Below are 21,281 nucleotides of genomic sequence, written 5' to 3' on the forward strand. Positions count from 1 at the left end.
ACACAATCAGGGCCCAACTCACACCGTATAGTTCTTCTTTAAGTATGAAAATTAAAGTTTCAAGTTATTTAACCATCATTCATGCACGTCAGGCATAGCATGTTTAAGAGCCTGCAATTGAGGAAGCTTTTCAATCTTCAAGGTGGCTTATGCCATAAAATGCTTTCAAAGAAACAGAAAATACAGAGCAAGTCACAGTGAGGATAACTTTTTTTAAATGCTCAAAAAATTGCAATAAAGCAGAAAAGTGAACTGCCTTACCTGAAAACCTGGTTGTAATGTCTCACCAAGCATAGCTGCAGGAAGCTTGTAATGAGGCTCTGTAATCTGGGGACAGAGTCAGTTTTATGGGCAGGAATGCTTTTAGGCAGAGGGTTTGATAGATGGCCGTTAAAGATCGCGGAGATTTGGGTGTATTGCACTTACGCTTGTAACTCACTTACGCACAAAATTCTGCAATCTTTTAGGACGCGTAATTGAGTTGCGCCCCGGTTATCTGGGGGCAAGCACGAAGGAAATTCAAGGCCCTTCTTGTTACGGGAGTCAAACTGACCTCAGCAATCGCACATGGTGTGTCGTCCATGGTTCGAACATTTAACTTGAAATTCATCAGAACCTTCCCTCGCCAAAGGCCAAGGACACTCTGATTGACCTCCCGCTACAGCAATTAGATACTGAGGTGATGAATTTCCGCAGGGGTTCTCCCGATTGGTCGCTGTAACTTTGGCCTAAGAGCTACAGAACCCCCTCAGAAATGGTGTGAACGCGATGTATGCCATTTCTCTGGGGTTTCCGGGGATCTTCTGGCGAAGTTATGGAGGACAATGGGGACCCTCTCCCACACACAGAAATTCACCCCTGCAGCCTCCCCCACCACCACCACCCCCAAGTGATTTAAAAGTAGAAAGTTTCATCTTAGCAGCAGAATAATGCATTGTGTATTAAATGGTGCAACATTCCTGTCTTGGTACAGTGGACTCATCGGTGTAGATTATGACTTTGTGGGATAGTGTTAAACGGGTGATAGCAAGTCGGCAGCCTGATTTACATCCTCCCGATTATTATTTCCATTGGCTTCATGTAGAAGAGGCTGTCGACTTGCGATCACCCATTTTACACTATCGTACAAAATTAAGAGCTACCCCATCCAACTTACAGGAAGCAACTCCACGGGGAACTGCTAGTTTAACTATAAATACTTACCCATGTCCATCACACTCCTGGCGTCACACATGTACGTTTCTGTCTTACTTGGCAAAGTAAAAGAAAAGGAATCACACCTGACTATTTGACTGTGATTTGGGAGGAGGCTGGGATTGACGAGGACCTACCAATCTACGGAGGAATGTTTTAGCAGCAGAAACTATCGCTAAATGAGCTCGGGGTGTGCCCCAGGGTAACTAGATTCTTAAACAGCCAAGGCTAATCACAGTCCACCATTAGCAGTAGAATATTACAACCTATTCCTGTTTTTATAAAATAGTCTGACTTACCATGAGCAATGTCACGGCAAGAGTCGTAACTGACAATATATCCTGCATGTTAGAATTGCCAAATGAAGAAAGCGGAATCACAAAAACCAGGACACAAAATATCAGCAACATGCTCTACTGTTTTAAGCGCCCCTTGCCCACGCAGTCATAGGCAAAAGAAATGTACAGTCTGATAGCTTAACAAGACCTACCTATACTGGAATAAACTAGATACACAGTCAATATGCTCATGCATTTACGTGTGCCTCGCTTATTTAGGTGTTTATTCCATATTTTGTTCTGCACTTCTACTTTTACTCTAACACATGCATAAAACTTAACCATATTGGCCCAAACTTTGCCGTGGCAGGGCAACGAACGGTGCCCGCGGTTAGTTAGGCTTTAATGTTGACGATATTTTGGGCTGCAAGTTGCTGCAAGTGTGCGATGGCAATGAGGCGGCGCCCTCTAGAGGGCACCTGGGACCCGAGTGAACAGGGAAAGCAACTGGGCATATCCTTAGCCAATCAGATTGAAGGATTGTGAAATGACCAGCACAAGGACTGAGGAGGAAGTGTAAGTTAGAGTGGCTGAACTCCATGGGCCGGATTCTCCGACCCCCACGGGTGTGTACGAGGTGTGTACGTACGAACCCGTAGGGGCCTCGCAAGTGCCGGTTTCAGGCAGGCGAAGCGCATGCGCTAAAACCCGACACTTGCGATCTGTCTTGACAGATCATCCGCCTGCCCAGGAAAAGGGCCTCCGCGGGCAGAGAGTTCCGCTTTCTGCACCACCTCCGCCACTGAAAACCTTAAAAAATCTTACGCCTGGTAAAAGCAGGCGTAAGGCCTGCTTTTACCAGCATAAGAGTTTAATAAAATAAAAAAATATTTTTTTTTCACTTATTTATAATTTTAAAAAAGGTAAGTTCATATTTAGCCCTGTAAAAAACTTTAATTACTTTTTTCAAAAAGTTAATTTTTTTTCAAAATATTGAATTTAATGTAATTTTAACTAATTTTTAAAAAATTATTTAATGTTTAACTTTTTTAAGGGATCCCCATTCATACTTTTGACAGATGTATGTGCAGAAATCTGTCAAAAGTGTGAAGGGGATTCCCTTCTTTGATTGGTTCCCTATGGCCCACCTGATCCCAGGGGCGCTTGCGAACCGCATGCGCCCCTGGGATACCTGGGCCTCTGCGCATTTGGTAGAGTAGAGGCCCAGGATCGCACGTATCGGGACCTACGGAGCCAGTAGGTAAGTGCGTAGATTTTTTCCAATCGGAGGCATCCGCTCGCAGAAAACCTCCGATCGGAAATTCAGGGCCAATGTCAAATCAGGTACGAAAGACAAATAAAGAGAGGGAAGGAAATATTGGATTAACAACGAGTGAAGAAAAAGAGAAGGTAAAGTAATTTTTTTATTTTAATTTAAAAAAAAATCTCCAAACAGCTATTAAAACACGGAAGAATGCGACTCCAGAATTGTAATAGTTCATTTTCAGTGCCAGAGATGCTCACTGGCAGTAACTAACACTTATCAGGTTGTTAAAAGGGTACTTCGACTTGAAATGACTCGACTTAACTCTCCGCGGCAAGTTTACTTCATATCTACAGCGCAAGTACAGGAACTTCACACCACTCAATGCATTTGAATGGGAAGCCAGACAGCAAGGTGCCAACTTCACGAAGCTAACGGCAGAACGGCGCATCTCCAACAACAAGTTTATGATTTCCACGTTTAATCGCACATCTGCCCTCTCCTGAAGTTGCTGTGGCATTTGCACATAAAAAACGGTGAGCGGCATTAGCCTCACTGTTACTTTGACAGCAACTCTTGGGCCATAATCACTGATAAAACAGATCCTTTTCAAAGCTCCAATATCTGTGACATACTTTCTCTTACTTGCACATGAATATGGATACATAACACCTCCACTCGCGGATTTAAAATTGGTTCTATGGAAACAAAGAGATACTGTTCACCAGATGCCCGCGATCTGAAACTCCTTACCTGTCTCAACAACTTGACGACAAATGCACATTCACGACAGATACAGGGGCTATTATACTGTATAAACGAGTCAACGCCTCCTCAATTCAATCAATAGATAGCAGACAGATGGATTTCTGTAAAATGACACCAGCTTATTGCAATCATCCTGAAATAGTCAGCAAGATATCTAGGACAACGAGAGAGGAGTTTCTTCACTCTTTGACCTAAAACTGGTCATTGCTTGACCTAATTTGGATAGTGATTGCAATGATAAAAACTCCAACATCAACAACGTGTATTTACATAAAACATTTAAAAAAGAAAAAATGTCCCAAGGAACTTCACAGAGGGGTTTACAAAAAAACTGGTGCCGTGCCAAGCAAGAAGAAATTAGGATTGGTGACAAAAAACTTGGGCAAAGAGCTGGGTTTTAAGGAGGGCCCTAAAGAAGGGTAGGTGAGATGGTGAAGTGAAGGGGTTTATGAAGGGAATTCTCAAGCATGAACGCCAATAGTGGGGCACATGAGGCCAAAGACAAAGATTGGGAGTGTCTGGTGTTGGATGTGATGAGCTTAATAAGGTAGGGAGGGGTGGGGAAATAAAGGGATTTAAAAATAAGAGTTTTACATTTGAGGTGTTTTGCAGATATTGCACTGTGTGATTTGTGTCAGATAATCACATATTGAAGCGTGTTTTGCTTTAGAGAATCAAATATTGTACTGTGCATATTGTTTAGATAATCTCCACTGCCCCCTGACATTCAACAGCATTACCATCGCTGAATCCCCCAACATGCAATGAGAAGGGGTTAATTAATAATCTTGTTGTGCGGGGTCCTTTAGGGAAGAGTGACCATAACATGATAGAATTCTTCATTAAAATGGAAAGTGAAGAAGTCCAATCTGAAACTAGGGTCCTAAATCTAAACAAAGGAAACTATGATGGTGTGAGGAGTGAGTTGGCTATGATAGATTGGGGAGCTTCATTAAAAGGCATGACGGTGGATAGGCAATGGCTAACATTTAAGGAACAAATGCATTAATTGCAACAGTTATACATTCCTTTCTGGCGCAAAAACACAAAAGGAAAAGCGGCCCAACCATAGCTAACAAAAAAAATTAAGGATAGTATTAGATCCAAAGAGGAGTCATATAAAGTTTCCAGAAAAAGTAGCAAGCCTGAGAATTCGGAGCAGTTTACAGTTCAGCAAAAAGGACCAAGAGATTGATTAAAAGGGGAAAAATAGGTATGAGAGTAAACTTGCAAGGAACATAAAAGCAAACTGGAAAAGCTTCTACAAGTATTCTACAAGTAAAAAGAAAAAGATTAGTGAAGACAAATGTAGGTCCCTTACACTCAAATGGGAGAATTTATAATATGGAACAAGGAAATGGCAGAGCAATTAAACAAATGCTTTGGTTCTGTCTTCACAGAAGAGGACACAAATAACTTCCCAGAAATGCCAAGGAACCAAGGGTCTAGGGAGAAGGAGGAATTAAAGGAAATTAGTATTAGTAAAAAAAATAGTGCTGGAGAACGTAATGGGACTGAAAGCTGATAAATCTCCAGGGCCTGATAATCTGCATCCCAGGGTACTAAAAGAGGTAGCCATGGAAATAGTGAATGCATTGGTTGTCATCTTCCAAAATTCTATAGATTATGGAACAATTCCTGCAGATTGGAGGGTGGCAAATGTAACCCCACTATTTAAAAAAGGAGGGTGAGAAAACAGGGATCTTCAGACCAGTTAGCCTAACATCAATAGCAGGGAAAATGCTAGAGCCTATTATAAAGGATGTGATAACAGGACACTTAGAAAATATCAACCGGATTAGACAAAGTCAACATGGATTTATGAAAGGGAAATCGTGTTTGACAAACCTACTGGAGTTTTTTGAGGATGTAACTGGTAGAATAGATAAGGCAGAACCAGTGGATGTGGTGTATTTGGATTTTCAGAAGGCCTTTGATAAAGTTCCACATAAGAGGTTAGTGTGCAAAATTAAAGCACATGGGATTGGGGGTAATATACTGGCATTGATTGAAAATTGGTTAACAGGCAGGAAACAGAGAGTAGGAATAAATGGGTCTTTTTTGGGGTTGCAGGCGGTGACTAGTGGGGTACCGCAGGGATCAGTGCTTGGGCCCCAGCTATTCACAATATATATCAATGATTTGGATGAGGGAACCAAATGTAATATTTCCAAGTTTGCTGATGACATGAAACTAGGTGGGATTGTGAATTGTGAGGAGGATGCAAAGAGCCTTCAAGGCGATTTGGACAAGTTGAGTGAGTGGGCAAATACATGGCAGATGCAGTATAACGTGGATAAATGTGAAGTTATCCACTTCGGTAGAAAAAACTGAAAGGTAGAGTATTATTTAAATGGTGATAGGTTGGGAAATGCTGATGTACAAATCACAGAATCACAGAAACCCCACAGTGCAGATAGAGGCCATTTCGGCCCATCGAGCCTGCACCGACACATATCCCACCCGATCCCTGTAACCCCTACACCAACACATATCCCACCCTATCCCCGTAACCCCACGTGTTTAATCCCCCTAACACTAAGGGTCAATTTATCATAGCCAATCAACCTAACCCGCACATCTTTGGACTGTGGGAGGAAACCGGAGCACCCAGAGGAAACCCACGCAAACATGGGGAGAATGTGCAAACTCCACACAGACAGTCACCTGAGGCCGGATTCGAACCCGGGTCCCTGGTGCTGTGAGGCAACAGTGCTAACCACTATGCCACCGTGGACCTGTGTGTCCTTGTACACCAGTCACTGAAAGCAAACATGCAGGTGCAACAAGCAGTTAGGAAATCAAATGGTATGTTGGCCTTCATTGCAAGAGGATTTGCATACAGGAGCAAGGATGTCTCACTACAGTTGTACAGGGCCTTGGTGAGACCACACCTGGAGTACTGTGTGCAGTTTTGGTCTCCTTACCTAATAAAGGATATACTTGCCATAGAGGGATTGCAGCGAAGGTTCACCAGACTGATTCCTGGGATGGCAGGACTGTCATATTTGGAGAGATTGGGTTGACCAGGCCTATATTCACTAGAATTTAGAAGAATGAGAGGGGATCTCATTGAAACATATAAAATTCTGACAGGGCTAGGCAGGCTGGATGCAGGGAGGATGTTTTCCCCTGGCTGGGGTGTCTAGAATGAGGGATCAGAGTCTCAGGATACTGGGTAGGACATTTAGGACTGAGATGAGGAGAAAATTCTTCAGTAGGAGGGTGGTGAATCTGTGGAATTCTCTACCACAGATGGCTGTTGAGGCCAAGTAAATGAATATATTTAAGATGGAGATAAATAGATTTCTAGACACAAAAGGCATCAAGGGGTATGGGGAGAGAGTGGGAATATGGTATTGAGATAGAGGATCAGCCATGATCATATTGAATGGTGGAGCAGGCTTGAAGGTCAGAATGGCCTACTCCTGCTCCTATTTTTCTATGTTTCTATACCACTGACTGGGTTTGAGGGATCCACACAACTGGCCTCTGAGATAAAAGATGTTACAGTTAAATGTGTGAATTGGAGAGGAACTTTTGGAACAGTGTTTTCCATGAGCCGGCTGGACAGTCAGGGTATCCTAGGATTCGACTTTCTATTGGCCCATAGAGTAGAAATTGATTATTGTCCTATTTCTTATGTTAAACTTGTAGAGAACCTTGGTGAGACCACACTTGGATTCCTGTAAACAGTTATGGGGCTGAAAATGTTGGTGTTTTACACCACCCGTTATTGCCATGAAATGATGAAAAAACGGCAGCCGGCCCTCCTTCGTCAGCTTGTGGTGGGTCCCGCTGCGGCTGCTATTTGGCGAGGGCCAGTGGCACTGCCGCTAAATGCGATCGCTGGATGAATTGAAATGAATCAGATCAAGACGTCAGTGAGTGTGCAACACTGACTTGATGCCCGATATGCAGCATTGGAATTTGCCATTCAACTTACCGGCATGTCTAAACAATGACAGGGCGCGCAAACACTCAACAGCAGGAAGGAGACTCCAGCAATGGTATTTAAAGGGATCATCAGCAATCAGTTGCAGCTGACATGATTATGCAGTTTGAGTGGCTCTGTGCAACTTTCTGCAACTCCATCAGCTTTATTAACTTTTTTAAAGGTTCTAAGGTAACAGGGAGTGTTGTTGCAAGTGCAGAATGCCTTCATTATTGTTTAAAGGCTTCTGCTCACAACACTTGCTCACAGTCATGGGGACTGTACCTCGCGCTCCAGGATCTTCTGCAGAGGGAGTGGCAGCAGCGAAGAAGATGGGAATATGTGTGCAGAGGAAGGAGGAGGGTTATGAGGGCTCCTAACAGGAGGCCTTACCCACCTAAGCACTTCCAACAACACTTCTCCTACCTCCACTTAAGCGAGGAGCAGTGTATTAGGAGGCTACACTTCACTTAGGAGGTGGTCACAGAACTCTGCCACCTCCTGCAACCAGACATCCAGCCTCAGATCAAGGCGAACACGGCTCTCCCAGTGGCAGTCAAGGTCACTGTGGTCCTCAATTTTTTTGCCAGCAGATTCTTCCAATCTGCAGCAGGAGACATAGCCTTGACCGATCAGGAGGAGCCCTCCAGTACTCAGTGGAGCGGGTGTCCCATTTCGTGGTAGTCTGCTTCACAACTTGGCCATCATGAGGGTGCAGCCCTTGCCAACAGGGATTGCGGAACCAACTCAGGAGGAGGAAGAGGGAGAGGAGGATGATGAGGAGGAAAAGGATGAAGAGCAAGAGGAAGAGGAGGGAGGGAGGAGGCAGGCAGCCAACCGTCCTGCAGGATGGGCTCTCCATGAATGACTGATCAGACTCCATTTCAAATGAATGTAACCCCATTGCTCACCACATCCTCATCATACTATCCCTGTCCCACGAAATATCACAACGTCCTCCTGGGATTAAAGCTTAAATGAGAGACACCACAAAAGATGCCAAACAAAATTAATAAATTTAACACAAATCAATTCACACATATTTACATGAAAAATATTAACTAATTACTCGGGCAATCCCTTAGTGCCTGTCTTTCGTGTGGCCTTTCCTAATCTAGTACTCCTACGAAGTGCTCACAAAGTGGGTGCAGAATGGCTGATGGAAGGCTGCTGAGTTTCTGTGCAGGAGACTTCAGATGGCCTTGCAGGATGACCTCGAGCAGCTCTGGTCCTAGAAGGCCTGGCTGTAGACTGCACCACCTCAGCATGGGCGGCAGCAGTCTAGGCTGGCTGGCTGACAGGCAGCGGCAAGTGCAATGGTGAAGTGGCAGAGGTCAGAACAGGAACAGTATCATTTTGAGAGAGGATAGCAGGGTCCTGCACCACTGACCCACTGACACACCCCCGGGGCAGCACCTCAGCATTCCGAGCAATCTGTTGGAGCACAGGATGCTGGCCTGCTGCAACGCCCTGCAAGCCCCGGTCGACAGTGGGTAACCCAGCCATGATGGCAGCAGTCTGAGCATGGGTGGCCTCAAGCTGAGACTGCATGACAGCAGTTTGAGCTTGTATGGCATCACACTGAGGCTGCTTGAGGGCAGTCTGAGCATGGGTGGCCTCAAGCTGAGACTGCATGACAGTGGTTTGAGCTTGTGTGGCATCACACTGAGACTGTTTGAGGGCAGTCTGAGTTTCGATGGCACCAAGCAGAGACTGCATGAGCTCAGTCTGAGAATCCGCTGCAGCACTAAGACGTTGGGTCGCTTCTGCCTGTGCTGCAATAAAAGCTGCGACATCGCTCATCATGCGCACCATCACGTCTGGGTCGCCATGGTCTCTTTGGGAGTCTACCAAGATTTCCAGGTCTGGAAATCCTTGGCTCCATGCACTGCGCAGAGCCCCGTGCAATGTTGGAGGCGGACCCCTCCATGCTCCTTGACATTGCCAAGATGCTCTCGGTCAGCCTTGCCATTGCACTCATCAATTCAGTGTGCATGCCCATCACCCTTCTTCTGAAGGCCTCCCCATCGAGATCCTCATCTGAGTCCTGTGCAGCAGAACTTGAGTGCGAGCCCGCCCTCCAGGGAACTGGCCCCTGAGCTACCCTTTCCCCCCTGGCCTTGTTGCAGCCCACTCATCCCCGGTACATCACCCTGTGCAGATCCCACTTCTACACGAGCCTCTAAAGTACACATAGTGCCAATATCTGAGCTGGTGCCTGCGAGTGGGAGATGCAGTGACATGATGTCTTCTTCCTCCTCTTCTTCTCCCCCTTCGCTCTCTGCGATGACATTGGGGACAGGCTGTTCGGGTGCTTGTTGACTGTCTGAAAGCAGAAAGACACAAGATTCGGGTTATGGTGGGGGGTGGGGGAGAGAACCAGAAATGCATGCATACAGCTTGAGTAGCTTGAAAGTCAGAAAAGATTGTGGGCTAAGGGGGAAGTGGGATGTGAGAAGAAGGATTAGGAATGAACATACTGTTGTTGTCCCCAAGGGGTTCAACCTCGCCAATTGCCATGGCCTCTACCCCCTGCTGCCCAATTATCTGCAGTACTCGCTCCTCCAGCTGGCTGAAGTCCTGCATATCGGCTTGGCCCCCCACCTGTCTGCTGCTGCTACCGGCGATTATGTGCCAGCTTGGCCTGCAAGAAAAAGAGAAGTGTTTGAGTGAGTTTAGTGCAATATGTTTGGGTGATGTGCTTGCCATAGTTGAATAGCTGTCAGTGTGTGCAAGGTGTGAGATGTGGGTGTGAGTGTTGCAGCAGTGGTAAGGTTGTGAGGGTGAAGTGAAGCCGTGATTGTGAAGTGTGAGTGATGATAGGTAGAGATTGTTGGTTGCTGAGTGCTAGGGGTGTGGTGCATTGAGCAGTGTGTGCGGCTTGAGGTGCAGATGGTGGTATGTGGCCTTTCCTGAAGCCTTCATTCACCTTGACTGCCCGTGTGAGGTCATTAAACTTCTTCCTGCAATGGATGGCGGTCCTGGGAACCACAGTGCTCTCCATCACATGATCTGCAATCTTCTGCCACATGGTACAGGATGTATAGGGTGAGGGCTCCCTGCCACTTTGCGAGTAGAGGTCAGCCCGCCTCCTCTCTATGGCCACTACGAGTGCCTCCAGAGTTTCATCGGAGAACCTCTGGGCTCTCCCTGGTGCGACGATCTGCCATGTGTACACAATTCTTACTTGTCCTTGAACTTCTTCTTCTGGTTGTTGGGGCAGCTGCAAATTCAACAGCCCTGACAATGAGGTGCTGCAGCATCAATGCACCTCCCCTTTAAGAAGTGGTAAAAGCCTGTGGCAAACATGACTCTGAATTAGATTGGCCCCAATATTGGTCCGCCTGTTGAGCGTTAAGCTAATGAGCAGCAGTTTTTGGGCTGAAATCATGACTATAATCATGTTAATGAAGAGTGAGCATGAATTTTGCGTGCTACTGAGACCATTTTCAGGTGGCGCAGCTTAACCTCGTTTGGCCTTAACACTGCCCATTTTGTGACTATATCCAATTTCTAGGCCATGGTCTCCATATTATAACAAGGATATAGAGGCACTGGAGAAGGTGCAAAAGAAGATTCACTCCAATGATACCAGAACTAAGAGGTTATACCTATCAGAAAAGATTGAACAGGCTGGGGCTCTTTTCTCGAGAAAAGAGAAGACTGAGGGGTGCCCTGATAGAGGTCTTTATGATTATGAACGTGTTTGATAGCATAGACTTGGAGAAGGTGTTTCCACTTGTGGGGGAGACCAGAAATAGGGGCCACAAATATAAGATAGTCATTAATAAATCCAATAGGGAATTCAGGAGAAACGTCTTTACCCAGAGAGTGGTTAGGATGTGGAACTCACTACCACAAGGAACGTTTGAGGCAAATAGCATAGATGCATTTAAGGGGAAGCTAGACAATCACATGGGGGAGAAAAGAACAGGATATGTTGATGGGATTAGTTGAAGGAGGGTTGGCGGAGGCACGTGTTTCTGTGCTGTAATTAATTTGTAATAATTTGTTGTGGTTTACACACCCCGGGGAGAGAGTCCACCTGGTTCTCAATGACCATTTGGGTTTTCCATTGAAAAGTCTCTTGCCTGTACAGCCCCCGTGCATGATGATGTTGAGAGTGGAGAAATGTTGGATCGTTATTTGGGCGCGTTCACAACAGAAAAACATGATTATGGCGCTCCAGAAACAGGAGTAGATCAATGGGCCATCCCATTTCAAAGAGAAACAGTTTCATCTTCCGAGGGAGAGTCACGGGGCACTGGAAGAGACTATCAATGCATTGTTACAAGGGGTGATCAGGACAGGAACTTTCGTTCGGTTACCAATCTGGCCAATGCGGAAGCCAGGTGGCAGCTGAATACTGACAAGCGATGACAAGAAATTAAACTCAGTGACCCCCGCCGCCGCTGCAGTGGTCAGTGAAGCCCCACACTTCTCTCACGGATACCCAAGAAGGCCAAGTGGTTTTGCACTCTGGATGTCACGAATGGCTTCTAGAGCATTCCCATATGAAAGGAAGATCAATCTAAGTTTGCTTTCACACACAATGATCAGCAATATACTGAGACTTGTCGACCACAGGGGTTCCAGAACTCCCACCGGCGGACAGCCGCTGTCAGGTCATTTCCAAAGCCCGAATGCCTCCTACAATTCATGGGTCATCTGCACCGAGCAACAGAGACAGGAAAAGAGCATGGGAACTGCTGAAAGAATTGTTTGATCTATTACACACAGCAGGGCTTAAATTAAACCCCCAAAAGATGCAGCTCCTCAAGACTCACATGACCTTCCTGGGGGTTACTATCTCGGCTGATGGACAGAGTCTTGACCAACACAAAGTCGATGTTATTCAACGCCTGCCTTTACCAGGATGGCTCTACGATACCAACGGGCTTTTATACCCAATTTTGCGGAACTGGCCAAACCCTTGTACAATCTGTTGAAGGGTTCGGAGGACACCAGGAAGGAAGGATGTACGGAAGAACACACAGAATCCATGGAATGCCTTAGAACGGCAGTGATGGAAGCTAATCTCGTCTCATTTTGAATACCTCTTACTGTCTCTTCTCTTTTGTTCTCTCCCAGCCTGGCCTCTTAATCTATTTCATTTCCTGTGCTTCTTTAGTCTTGACAAAGGGTTTTCACCCGAAACGTTGACTCTATTTTCTCTCCACGGATGTTGCCTGGCCTGCTGAGTTTTTCCAGCATTTTCTGTTGTTATTTCGGATTTCCAGTATCTGCAGTATTTTGCTATCGTACTAGTGATGGAAGCTACTTGCCTCATTTCACCCGACCTGACAAAAAACATTTCACCTGGAAACCACAGCCACCTATGAGAGTTTGGCCGGTGTCCTTTCCCAGAGTGCTCATGATAAACTCTTGCCAATTGCTTGTGCTTCTCGAATCAGGGTAGAAAAAACTTACAACGCTTGTAAACATCACCTTTTGGGTGGTACAGTATTTCAACTGGCCTACAACCATTAACTTTACACTCCGCCCACACCTTTCTCAACGTACTGTTGAAACCAGGCGTTACCTTAGTGTCCTCAGCACGACTGTATCGATGGACACGATTGCTGGTGGAAAGGCACCTCAACATTACACAGAGAAGTACACTAACTGCCTAACATGTTGCTATTAACAGGCGAAACGCACCCCGTCTCAAGGCAACTACATGACGGTGCGGAGGACATATATATCGATGGCTCGCTCTCCTTTTAATATCGACAGGAACTTATTCCCTGTATGTGATGGCGACCAGATCACCCGATTCCGCTGCCTCTCTGGTCGGCCCGATGCACTGAACTAGCATCCCACCTTACAGCCGTCACATCAACGTCACAGTAAGGCAGTTAACATCTGGTTGGACAGCGCCTATGTTGTGAACACTACTCTGTCACTTGCCTTATATTGTAAAAATGATTTTAAGATCACTGAGGAAAACACCCTGGCTCAATTGGGATTCTCGGTGCTTTGTGGGTTGCCCTAAAGAATAGAAAGATGGGATGTCACTTTGGGAAAGTCAAAGACCACAGTAAAAGTGGGACCTACAACTACAAGGGAATTCCAGGAAGCAGATTAAAATGGATTTCGATGAGAAGGTACAGCCATTCACGTACAATATAGGTGATGTGCATTATGGGGAAAAAGGCCCATGTATTCGCCCCAAAATGGATATGGCCCATTCCCACTGTGGATAAGGCTAGACCTGCTGTTTATTTAATACAACACCCAAAAAAGAACCGTACCAAGTGCACCCGATGGCATCATGTCAACCAGTTAAACCAATTAACTGAGTCAGTAGTGAAATTGCTAAGAAATCCAGATACCATAGCTTGAACCTTGACTAGATCTGACAGGAGCCATGTGGGTAACACCACCGCCGCAATCAGAGGAACAAGACCCATTACAAAGAGACACTCCAACTACCATGATGGTTATGGTGAGCCTGATGTACATAATTGCCGGATGGATTATCAGCGAGGGCCGGGGCAACCTCTCCCAAACATTATCGAACCGGATTCACCCATGTTGGCCGAATACATCATCTCTACCCGATGTAGAGTCAATGACACAATAACTGTCAGGGCGGCACCCTGTTAGTTTTGGAATGCCGGGTCATTCCTGACCCTGAATACAAATGGCTGTGATCCACCAGTAAACAAGTAAGTTTCTATTCCATCTCTAATGAAAGGACAGTGTGGGCCGGGACCAAAATAGAACAGACATGGAATGTCACTGTGCAGCACTATGTCACACCCAGCTCAACAAAGGATGGTGCAACTTCTACAAATAATATGACCCTCTGATCACTGAGGTATGCACTGAATTGGTGTGGAGACGGTGTACACATCATCTTACTGTGTGCCGTATATATAAGAACATAAAAAATTACGAATAGGACCAGCAATAGGCCATACCGTCCGCCGAGCCTGCTCCGCCATTCAATAAGGTCATGGCTGATCTTCTACCTCAACTCCACTTTCCCGCCATATCCCTTGATTCCCTTAGTACCCAAAAAACCTCTCATCTCAGTCTTGAATTTACTCAACGACTGAGAATCCACAGCCCTCTGGGGTAGAGAATTCCAAAGATTCGCAACCTTCTGAGTGAAGAAATTTCTCGTTATTTCAATCCTAAATGGCCAACCTCATTTCCTGAGACTGTGACCTCTAGTTCTAGACTCCCCAGCCAGGGGAAACAGCCTCTCAGCATCTACTCTGTCAAGCCCTCTAAGAATTTTATACGTTTCAATGAGTTCACCTCTCATTCTTCTAAACTCCAGAGAATATCGGCCTGTGGGATATTGTGGAATAACACAGCTCACGGGATATCATGCTCCCTAAACCCAACGGAGTCGCTGAGCTAGTGTGGCAACTCTATTTTCCCTACATTCATGAATGGCATGAGGAGCACAAGTAATGGAAGATCTTTCACACGGTAAGAAAAATTCTATAAAGATTCAAGTAGAACAAAAATATCATGCAGTTGAATCCAGTTGCCACAGGGCTGTATTTTCAGATGGATTGCATAATGGACTGGTGATTCAGGCTACTCATCGAGTCATGTACACCAATGTGAGATTGTCACAGTTATTGTCGATTTGAGCAATGTAACACTTCCGCAAGGCTGATATGATATGCATTATGTTAACTAGGCTCACGCCATATTGGCCCAGATATTAGATGGGTTCCACAAGCAGACTGCAGGGAGACTACAACAACAACAACAACAACTTGCATTTATATAGTGCCTGTAATGTAGTAAAACGTCCTAAGGTGCTTCACAGGAGTGTTATCTGTAGTGTCCGTGTGTAGATAAAGACACTGAAGACAGGAGTTGGTTCATAGGTATTTACTAAGCAAGTCTGGGAGGGGTTCTAAAGGATATACACAATACACAGGCTTATATAGCCCAAGTGGCAATTACCGGCATTGCGCACACCTGGGGCTCTTAAAGGCACATACACCACAATTGCTTTTAAAGGCACATACACCACAATTCCTCCCCTTCTAGCTAACTAGTACATCATATTTTAAGTAATTATTAATTACATGTTATATGCAAAATAATATACACTGCTGTATTAATTAATTATAAGTTAGTCTCTCAGGAGGCTTCCTGACTCGGTCCGGATAACGCCTTGGGGGTGTAGTAGTTTCTGGTGGTGTAGTAGGTTCTTCTGGTAAGGCTGATTCGGCTTGAAGGCCAGTGTCGGGTTCATCGGGTTCCAGTATCACCGGATCGGAGGTAGATATGGGTATCTCTACTTCATCGTTAGATGTATAGCGTGGTGGTGTAGGTTGTCCCTTTTCGGATGACTTGATGATTTGGTCAGCATGGCGCCTTATTATGCTTTCTCCGATGTCCACGGTATACATCAGTGGTCCTAGTCGTGTGCAGATAGTTCCAGGCTGCCATTTCTCGGTACGGTAGTCCCGGGCCAAAACCGGTTGGCCTATCTGGAAGGCCCTAGTTGGCCTTTCATTCATGCCCTGAAACTGCCGGTTCTCCACGTCCCTTCGGATGTTGGGCTTGACCAAATCCAGCCGGCATCTTAGGTTTCTATTGTAGAACATCATGGCGGGAGTTTGGTTTGTAACCATATGTGTTGCATTCCTATATGCAAATAAGAAGTTATCCACCTTGTGCTGAAGTTTTATGTTTTCATTACCCATGGCCTTGATGGCCTTCTTGAAGGTCTGGACAAACCTTTCAGCCAATCCATTGGTGGCGGGATGGTATGGGGCGGACGTGTAGTGCTTTACCCCATTGTTCTTTAAGAACTTTCTGAATTCTTCGGACACAAATTGCGGTCCATTATCAGAACATATCTGTTCCGGCAGCCCATTCCTGGCAAATATGGTCCTTAATACTGTGATGGTTTTTTCCGTGGTGGTGGAGGACATCTTTATTACCTCCGGCCACTTGGAGTGTGCATCAACTGCGATTAAGAACATTGAGTCCATAAATGGACCAGCAAAGTCGATGTGCACCCTTTGCCAGGGAGATGAGGGCCACTCCCATGGATGTAGAGGGGCCTGTGGCGGAGCATTTTGGACCTTCTGGCATCCTAGGCAGCTCTTGGTCATGTCTTCGATGTCTCCATCGATACCTGGCCACCATACAAACGCCCTAGCTAGGTTCTTCATTTTCACTCCACCCAGATGCCCCTCGTGAAGCTCCTTTAGCACTTTATCCTGGAGTTTGGGTGGAATCACCACTCTGGATCCACACATCAAGTTTCCTCGGCACACTGACAGCTGTTCTCTTCTTTGCGAGAATGCTGGCAACAGTGGTTCGCCATGTGCTGGCCATCCCTTCATTGTTAAATCGTAGACCCGTGAGAGAGTAGGGTCATTTCTGGTCTCCCTTTCAATGGAAGAATTTGTCACCGGTAGACATTCCACTATGGTAGAGTGGAATATCTCTACTGGGTCTACTGTAGGTGCCTCTTCTATCGTTGGCAACGGCAGGCACGATAAACCGTCAGCATTCCCATGCTGTTTTGACCCTTTGTATTCAATGTTGTATTGGTGTGCCCCTAGAAAAAGGGACCACCTCTGTAGTCTTTGTGCCGTCATAATGGGGACACCTTTCTTAGGGTTGAATATGGAGATGAGGGGTTGATGGTCAGTCAGCAAGGTAAATTTTTGTCCGTGTAGGTAATAGTTGAATTTCTTCACTCCCCATACCAGGCTGAGTGCTTCCCTGTCTATCTGGGAATAGTTACGCTCAGCTGAGTTCAATGAGCATGACGCAAAAGCTATCGGCCGTTCCGAGCCATCAGGGAATCTATGGGACAATACCGCTCCTATGCCGTAAGGGGATGCATCGCAGTCTGATTGGTAGTGATGGGTTGTAATGAGCCAAAACTTTCTCGGATGTGATTAAGTCTTTACATTTATGGAAGGCACGTTTACAGTCTTCGTTCCATTTCCAAATCACTCCTGTGTGTAGAAGATCATTAAGAGGGTGTAGAATAGTTGATAAGTTCGGTAAAAATTTATGATAGTAATTTATTAATCCCAGGAATGACCTCAATTGTGAAACATTTTCAGGTGCTGGGGCTTTTATAACTGCTTCAATTTTTTCAGGTGACTTATGCAACCCTTCCTTATTAATTATGTGGCCACAATATGATATCTGATTTTGGAAAAATTCGCACTTGGGGCGATTTGCTCGTAGGCCCCGTTCTTTCAGCCTAGTGAGCACCTGCTCCAAATTGGCAAGGTGCTCGTTGTCGTTTTCTCCTGTTATAAGGATGTCGTCTAGGTAACACTGAGTCCCCGGAATCCCTTGCAGGACTTGCTCCATAGCTCTTTGCCAGATAGCTGGAGCTGATGCTACTCCAAAAACCAGTCGATTGTACTGGTACAGGCCTTTGTGTGTGTTTATTGTGAGATACTTTTTAGAGGTCTCCTCAACCTCCATCTGTAGATATGCCTGTGCCAAGTCAATTTTTGTGAAACGTTTTCCTCCGGATAGTGAGGCGAAAATATCTTCTATCCTCGGAAGAGGATACTGTACCGTGTGAAGGACCGGGTTTACAGTCACCTTAAAGTCCCCACAGATGCGAATTTTTCTCTGTTCCTCAGAGATATTTTTCAATGCTTTTTTCATGACTGGAACGATGGGTGTTGCCCATTCGCTCCAATCTATTTTGGATAATATGCCTGCCTTTTCCAAATTCTCCAGCTCTGCCTCGACTGCCGGACGTATTGCGTATGGCACCGGTCTTGCCTTAAAAAATTTTGGAATTGCTGCATCTTCCACTTTTATTGAGGCGGTGATGCCTTTCAAGGTTCCTAGTTTCTCTTGAAACACTTCTTTGGCGTTGGCCAAGATGTCTTTTAATCGTTCAGGTATGATGTCATCATTGTTTTTTTCCTTACTGGTCACCGTCAGTGCCTGAATGGAGTGCCAGTCTAAACGTATCTTCCTTATCCATTCACGTCCCAACAACGGTGGACCACCATCTTGTAGAATGTATAAATACAACTTTTGTATTTCTTTGCCGTTGTATACCACAGGCACCTTTATTTTTCCTTTGGGGTATACTTTCTGCCCCGTATATGTTTTTAAGATAATGGATGTGGCTTTTAGAGGTATATGCGAAAATAGCCTCTCGTAATCTCGTCGATTTATTACGGTTAGAGCTGATCCTGTATCTAGCTCCATTTTAACTGGGGACCCTGCTATTATGAGGGTAACCCAAATGGTCTGGTAATCTTCATTGGCAATTTCATTATGTAATTTGAGAGAGCTTAGTCTCTTGTTCCCGGAGTTGCTATCGCTCTTCTGGTCTTTGGAGCTACTGTCCGTCATCATTTGTACCTTTCTGTGCTTTTCCTTATTGATTCTTTTCCCATTAGTGGATTTGTTATTTTCAGATCGGCATACACGTGGAATGTGTCCCATCTTTCCGCATCGCCTGCATGCTTTTTCTTTGAACCAGCAATCCCTCTGGTCATGGTTGGATCTGCCGCAGCGATAACATCTTTCAAAACCCCGTGTCATTTCATGGGTGCCGAAGTCCTGTGGCCTTTGCTGTATCTTTGCCGCTCCTATTGCACTGAAAGCCTTGTCCAGTGTTAAATCTTTTCCAGAAGATACCTTTTTTTGTGTTTCTACACTTAGGGGATCGCAGATGAATTTGTCTTGCAGAGAATCTGCCAGTCCTGCCTCGAATTGGCAGTGTAGGGTATCAACAATCTCCTCAAAATTCTTGTCCATCGGTTCGGCTGGAGTGATTAAGTTGCGTAACAGTTTGTATGTTTCTGCGCCCATTAGATCCAGAAGCACTGAAGCTTTTTTTTCATCTTCTATTCCATTTGCGGTGCAAAACACCTCCACTCTTTCTACATATGTGGTCCAATCCTCTATCTTGTTATCAAAAACATCAATATTGCCAAAGTTAGGCTCTGTTTCGTTGTCAAAAGCATCAATATTGCCAGACTTAGGCATTTCAAAAAAAGATATGGCGCTTCCCGCGCTTTTTTTTTCTCTCTGTAGCAACGATATGGCGCTTCCTGCGCTTTCCCGCCGCTGCTACCGATAACAATGCTGTTTTACTGTGGTTTCCGTTTATTCACTGTTGGAGACTCGTTCCCGACGGAGGTCTAAACGCTGACCTGCTTGCCGCGCCGGCTGTCTCCCGAGTGCACCCTCCCAGTCCGTTATTGCTTGCCTCCGATTTCGCTGCCTGTCTCAGCTGTAGAGCCAGCCGCTGGAGCCCCAGCCTGACGCCCAGGAAGGATTAGCGCAGTACCTGCCACCAGCTTGGCCAGCTGGTGAAACCACAGTTTCTATTACTTCCTTGAGTCTTCTGGACGCTGAAGGAATCGATGTCCTTGAGGTGCTGCCGAATTGCAGGTAAGTCCGTTTCCACTTCGTCGCCACTGTAGTGTCCGTGTGTAGATAAAGACACTGAGGACAGGAGTTGGTTCATAGGTATTTACTAAGCAAGTCTGGGAGGGGTTCTAAAGGATATACACAATACACAGGCTTATATAGCCCAAGTGGCAATTACCGGCATTGCGCACACCTGGGGCTCTTAAAGGCACATACACCACAATTGCTTTTAAAGGCACATACACCACATTATCAAACAAAATTTGTCACCGAGCCACATAAGAGCATAAGAATATAAGAACATAAGAAATAGGAGCAGAAGTAGGCCATTTGGCCCTTCGAGACTGCTCCGCCATTCAATAAGATCATGGCTGATCTTCTGCCTTAACTCCACCTTCCCACACTATCACCATATCCCGTGATTCCTTTAGCACTCAAAAATCTATCGATCTCTGTCTTGAATATATTCAAAGACTGAGCATCTACAGCTCTCTGGGGTCAAGAATTCCAACGATTCATAACCCTCTGAGTGAAGGCATTTCTCCTCATCTCAGTCCGAAATGACTGACCCCTTCTTCTGAGACTGTGACCCCTGGTTCTAGACTCCCCAGCCAGGGGAAACTTCCTCCCAGCATCCACTCTGTCAAGCCCCTTAAAATGTATATGCTTCAATGAGATCACCCCTCATTCTTTTAAACTCTAGAGAATATAGGCTTAGTCTACTCAATCACATAGGAGATATTAGGGCAGATGACCAAAAGCTTGGTTAAAGAGGTAGGTATTAAGGAGCCTCTTAAAGGAGGACAGAGGTAGAGAGGCAGAGAGGTTTTGGGAGGGAATCCCAGAGCTTAGGGACTCGGCAGCTGAAGGAACGGCCACCAATGGGGGATACATAAGAAGCCAGAATTGGAGGAGCACAGATATCTCCAAGGGTTGTAGGGCTGGAGGAGGTTACACAGATAGGGAGGCGAGGCCATGGAGAGATTTGAAAACAAGGACGAGAATTTTAGAATCAAGGCATTGCTTAACTGAAAGCCAATGTAAGACAATGGAAGGAAGAATGGGATGGGGACTGAGTTGCACGCACCCGGTGAACCAGATCCATCACTGATTGGGTGGCAGGGGAAGCTGTGGTAGTGACAGCATTTAACAGCTTGGATATAGAAAATCAGAATTATCATCATGAAAGGCTGGCAGGACAACTGAAGCAACTACTAACCAAAATAAATGAGTGTAAGTTGGACCTTATCGACGAGGGGTTGGAGGGTCTCTTGTCCTTCAATGAAATTGTCTGGGGAATCCATGCAAGCCAGGTTAAGATTAACAAAATCATATACAATCAAGGGATCAGCGATTCTCAGGCCTCAAAAGTGGTGGTGTGCTGAATGAACCTGAGCCATTGGCAGGAAAAAATAGCCAAAGAGCTGAGAGACATAGTCGAGGGAAAACTGCCCAGTTGGATAACGGATGGACAATTGATTAA

General features: G+C 45.6%; 1 protein-coding gene across 2 annotated transcripts in view; it reads right to left on the reverse strand.

Annotated features, from left to right (window-relative positions):
* The window catches only part of LOC147109644 (intelectin-1a-like), a 130,114-nt gene that overhangs the window by 96,547 nt on the left and 12,286 nt on the right, over positions 1–21,281 (reverse strand). The window contains exon 1 of one of the 2 annotated variants that reach the window (XM_086003730.1): positions 3,490–3,576. The exons of the other annotated variant lie outside the window; for it this stretch is intronic. Coding sequence (XP_085859856.1) covers positions 3,490–3,520 — 31 coding nt within the window. The 5' untranslated portion in view covers positions 3,521–3,576. Of the gene's footprint in view, positions 1–3,489; positions 3,577–21,281 lie in introns of those variants that run through there. 2 annotated transcript variants of the gene reach the window in all.

The sequence above is a fragment of the Somniosus microcephalus genome, chromosome 12 (assembly GCF_052327205.1).
Source record: "Somniosus microcephalus isolate GS21.2 chromosome 12, FLI_Smic_1.0, whole genome shotgun sequence".
In the NCBI taxonomy this organism is placed as follows: Eukaryota; Metazoa; Chordata; class Chondrichthyes; order Squaliformes; family Somniosidae; genus Somniosus; species Somniosus microcephalus.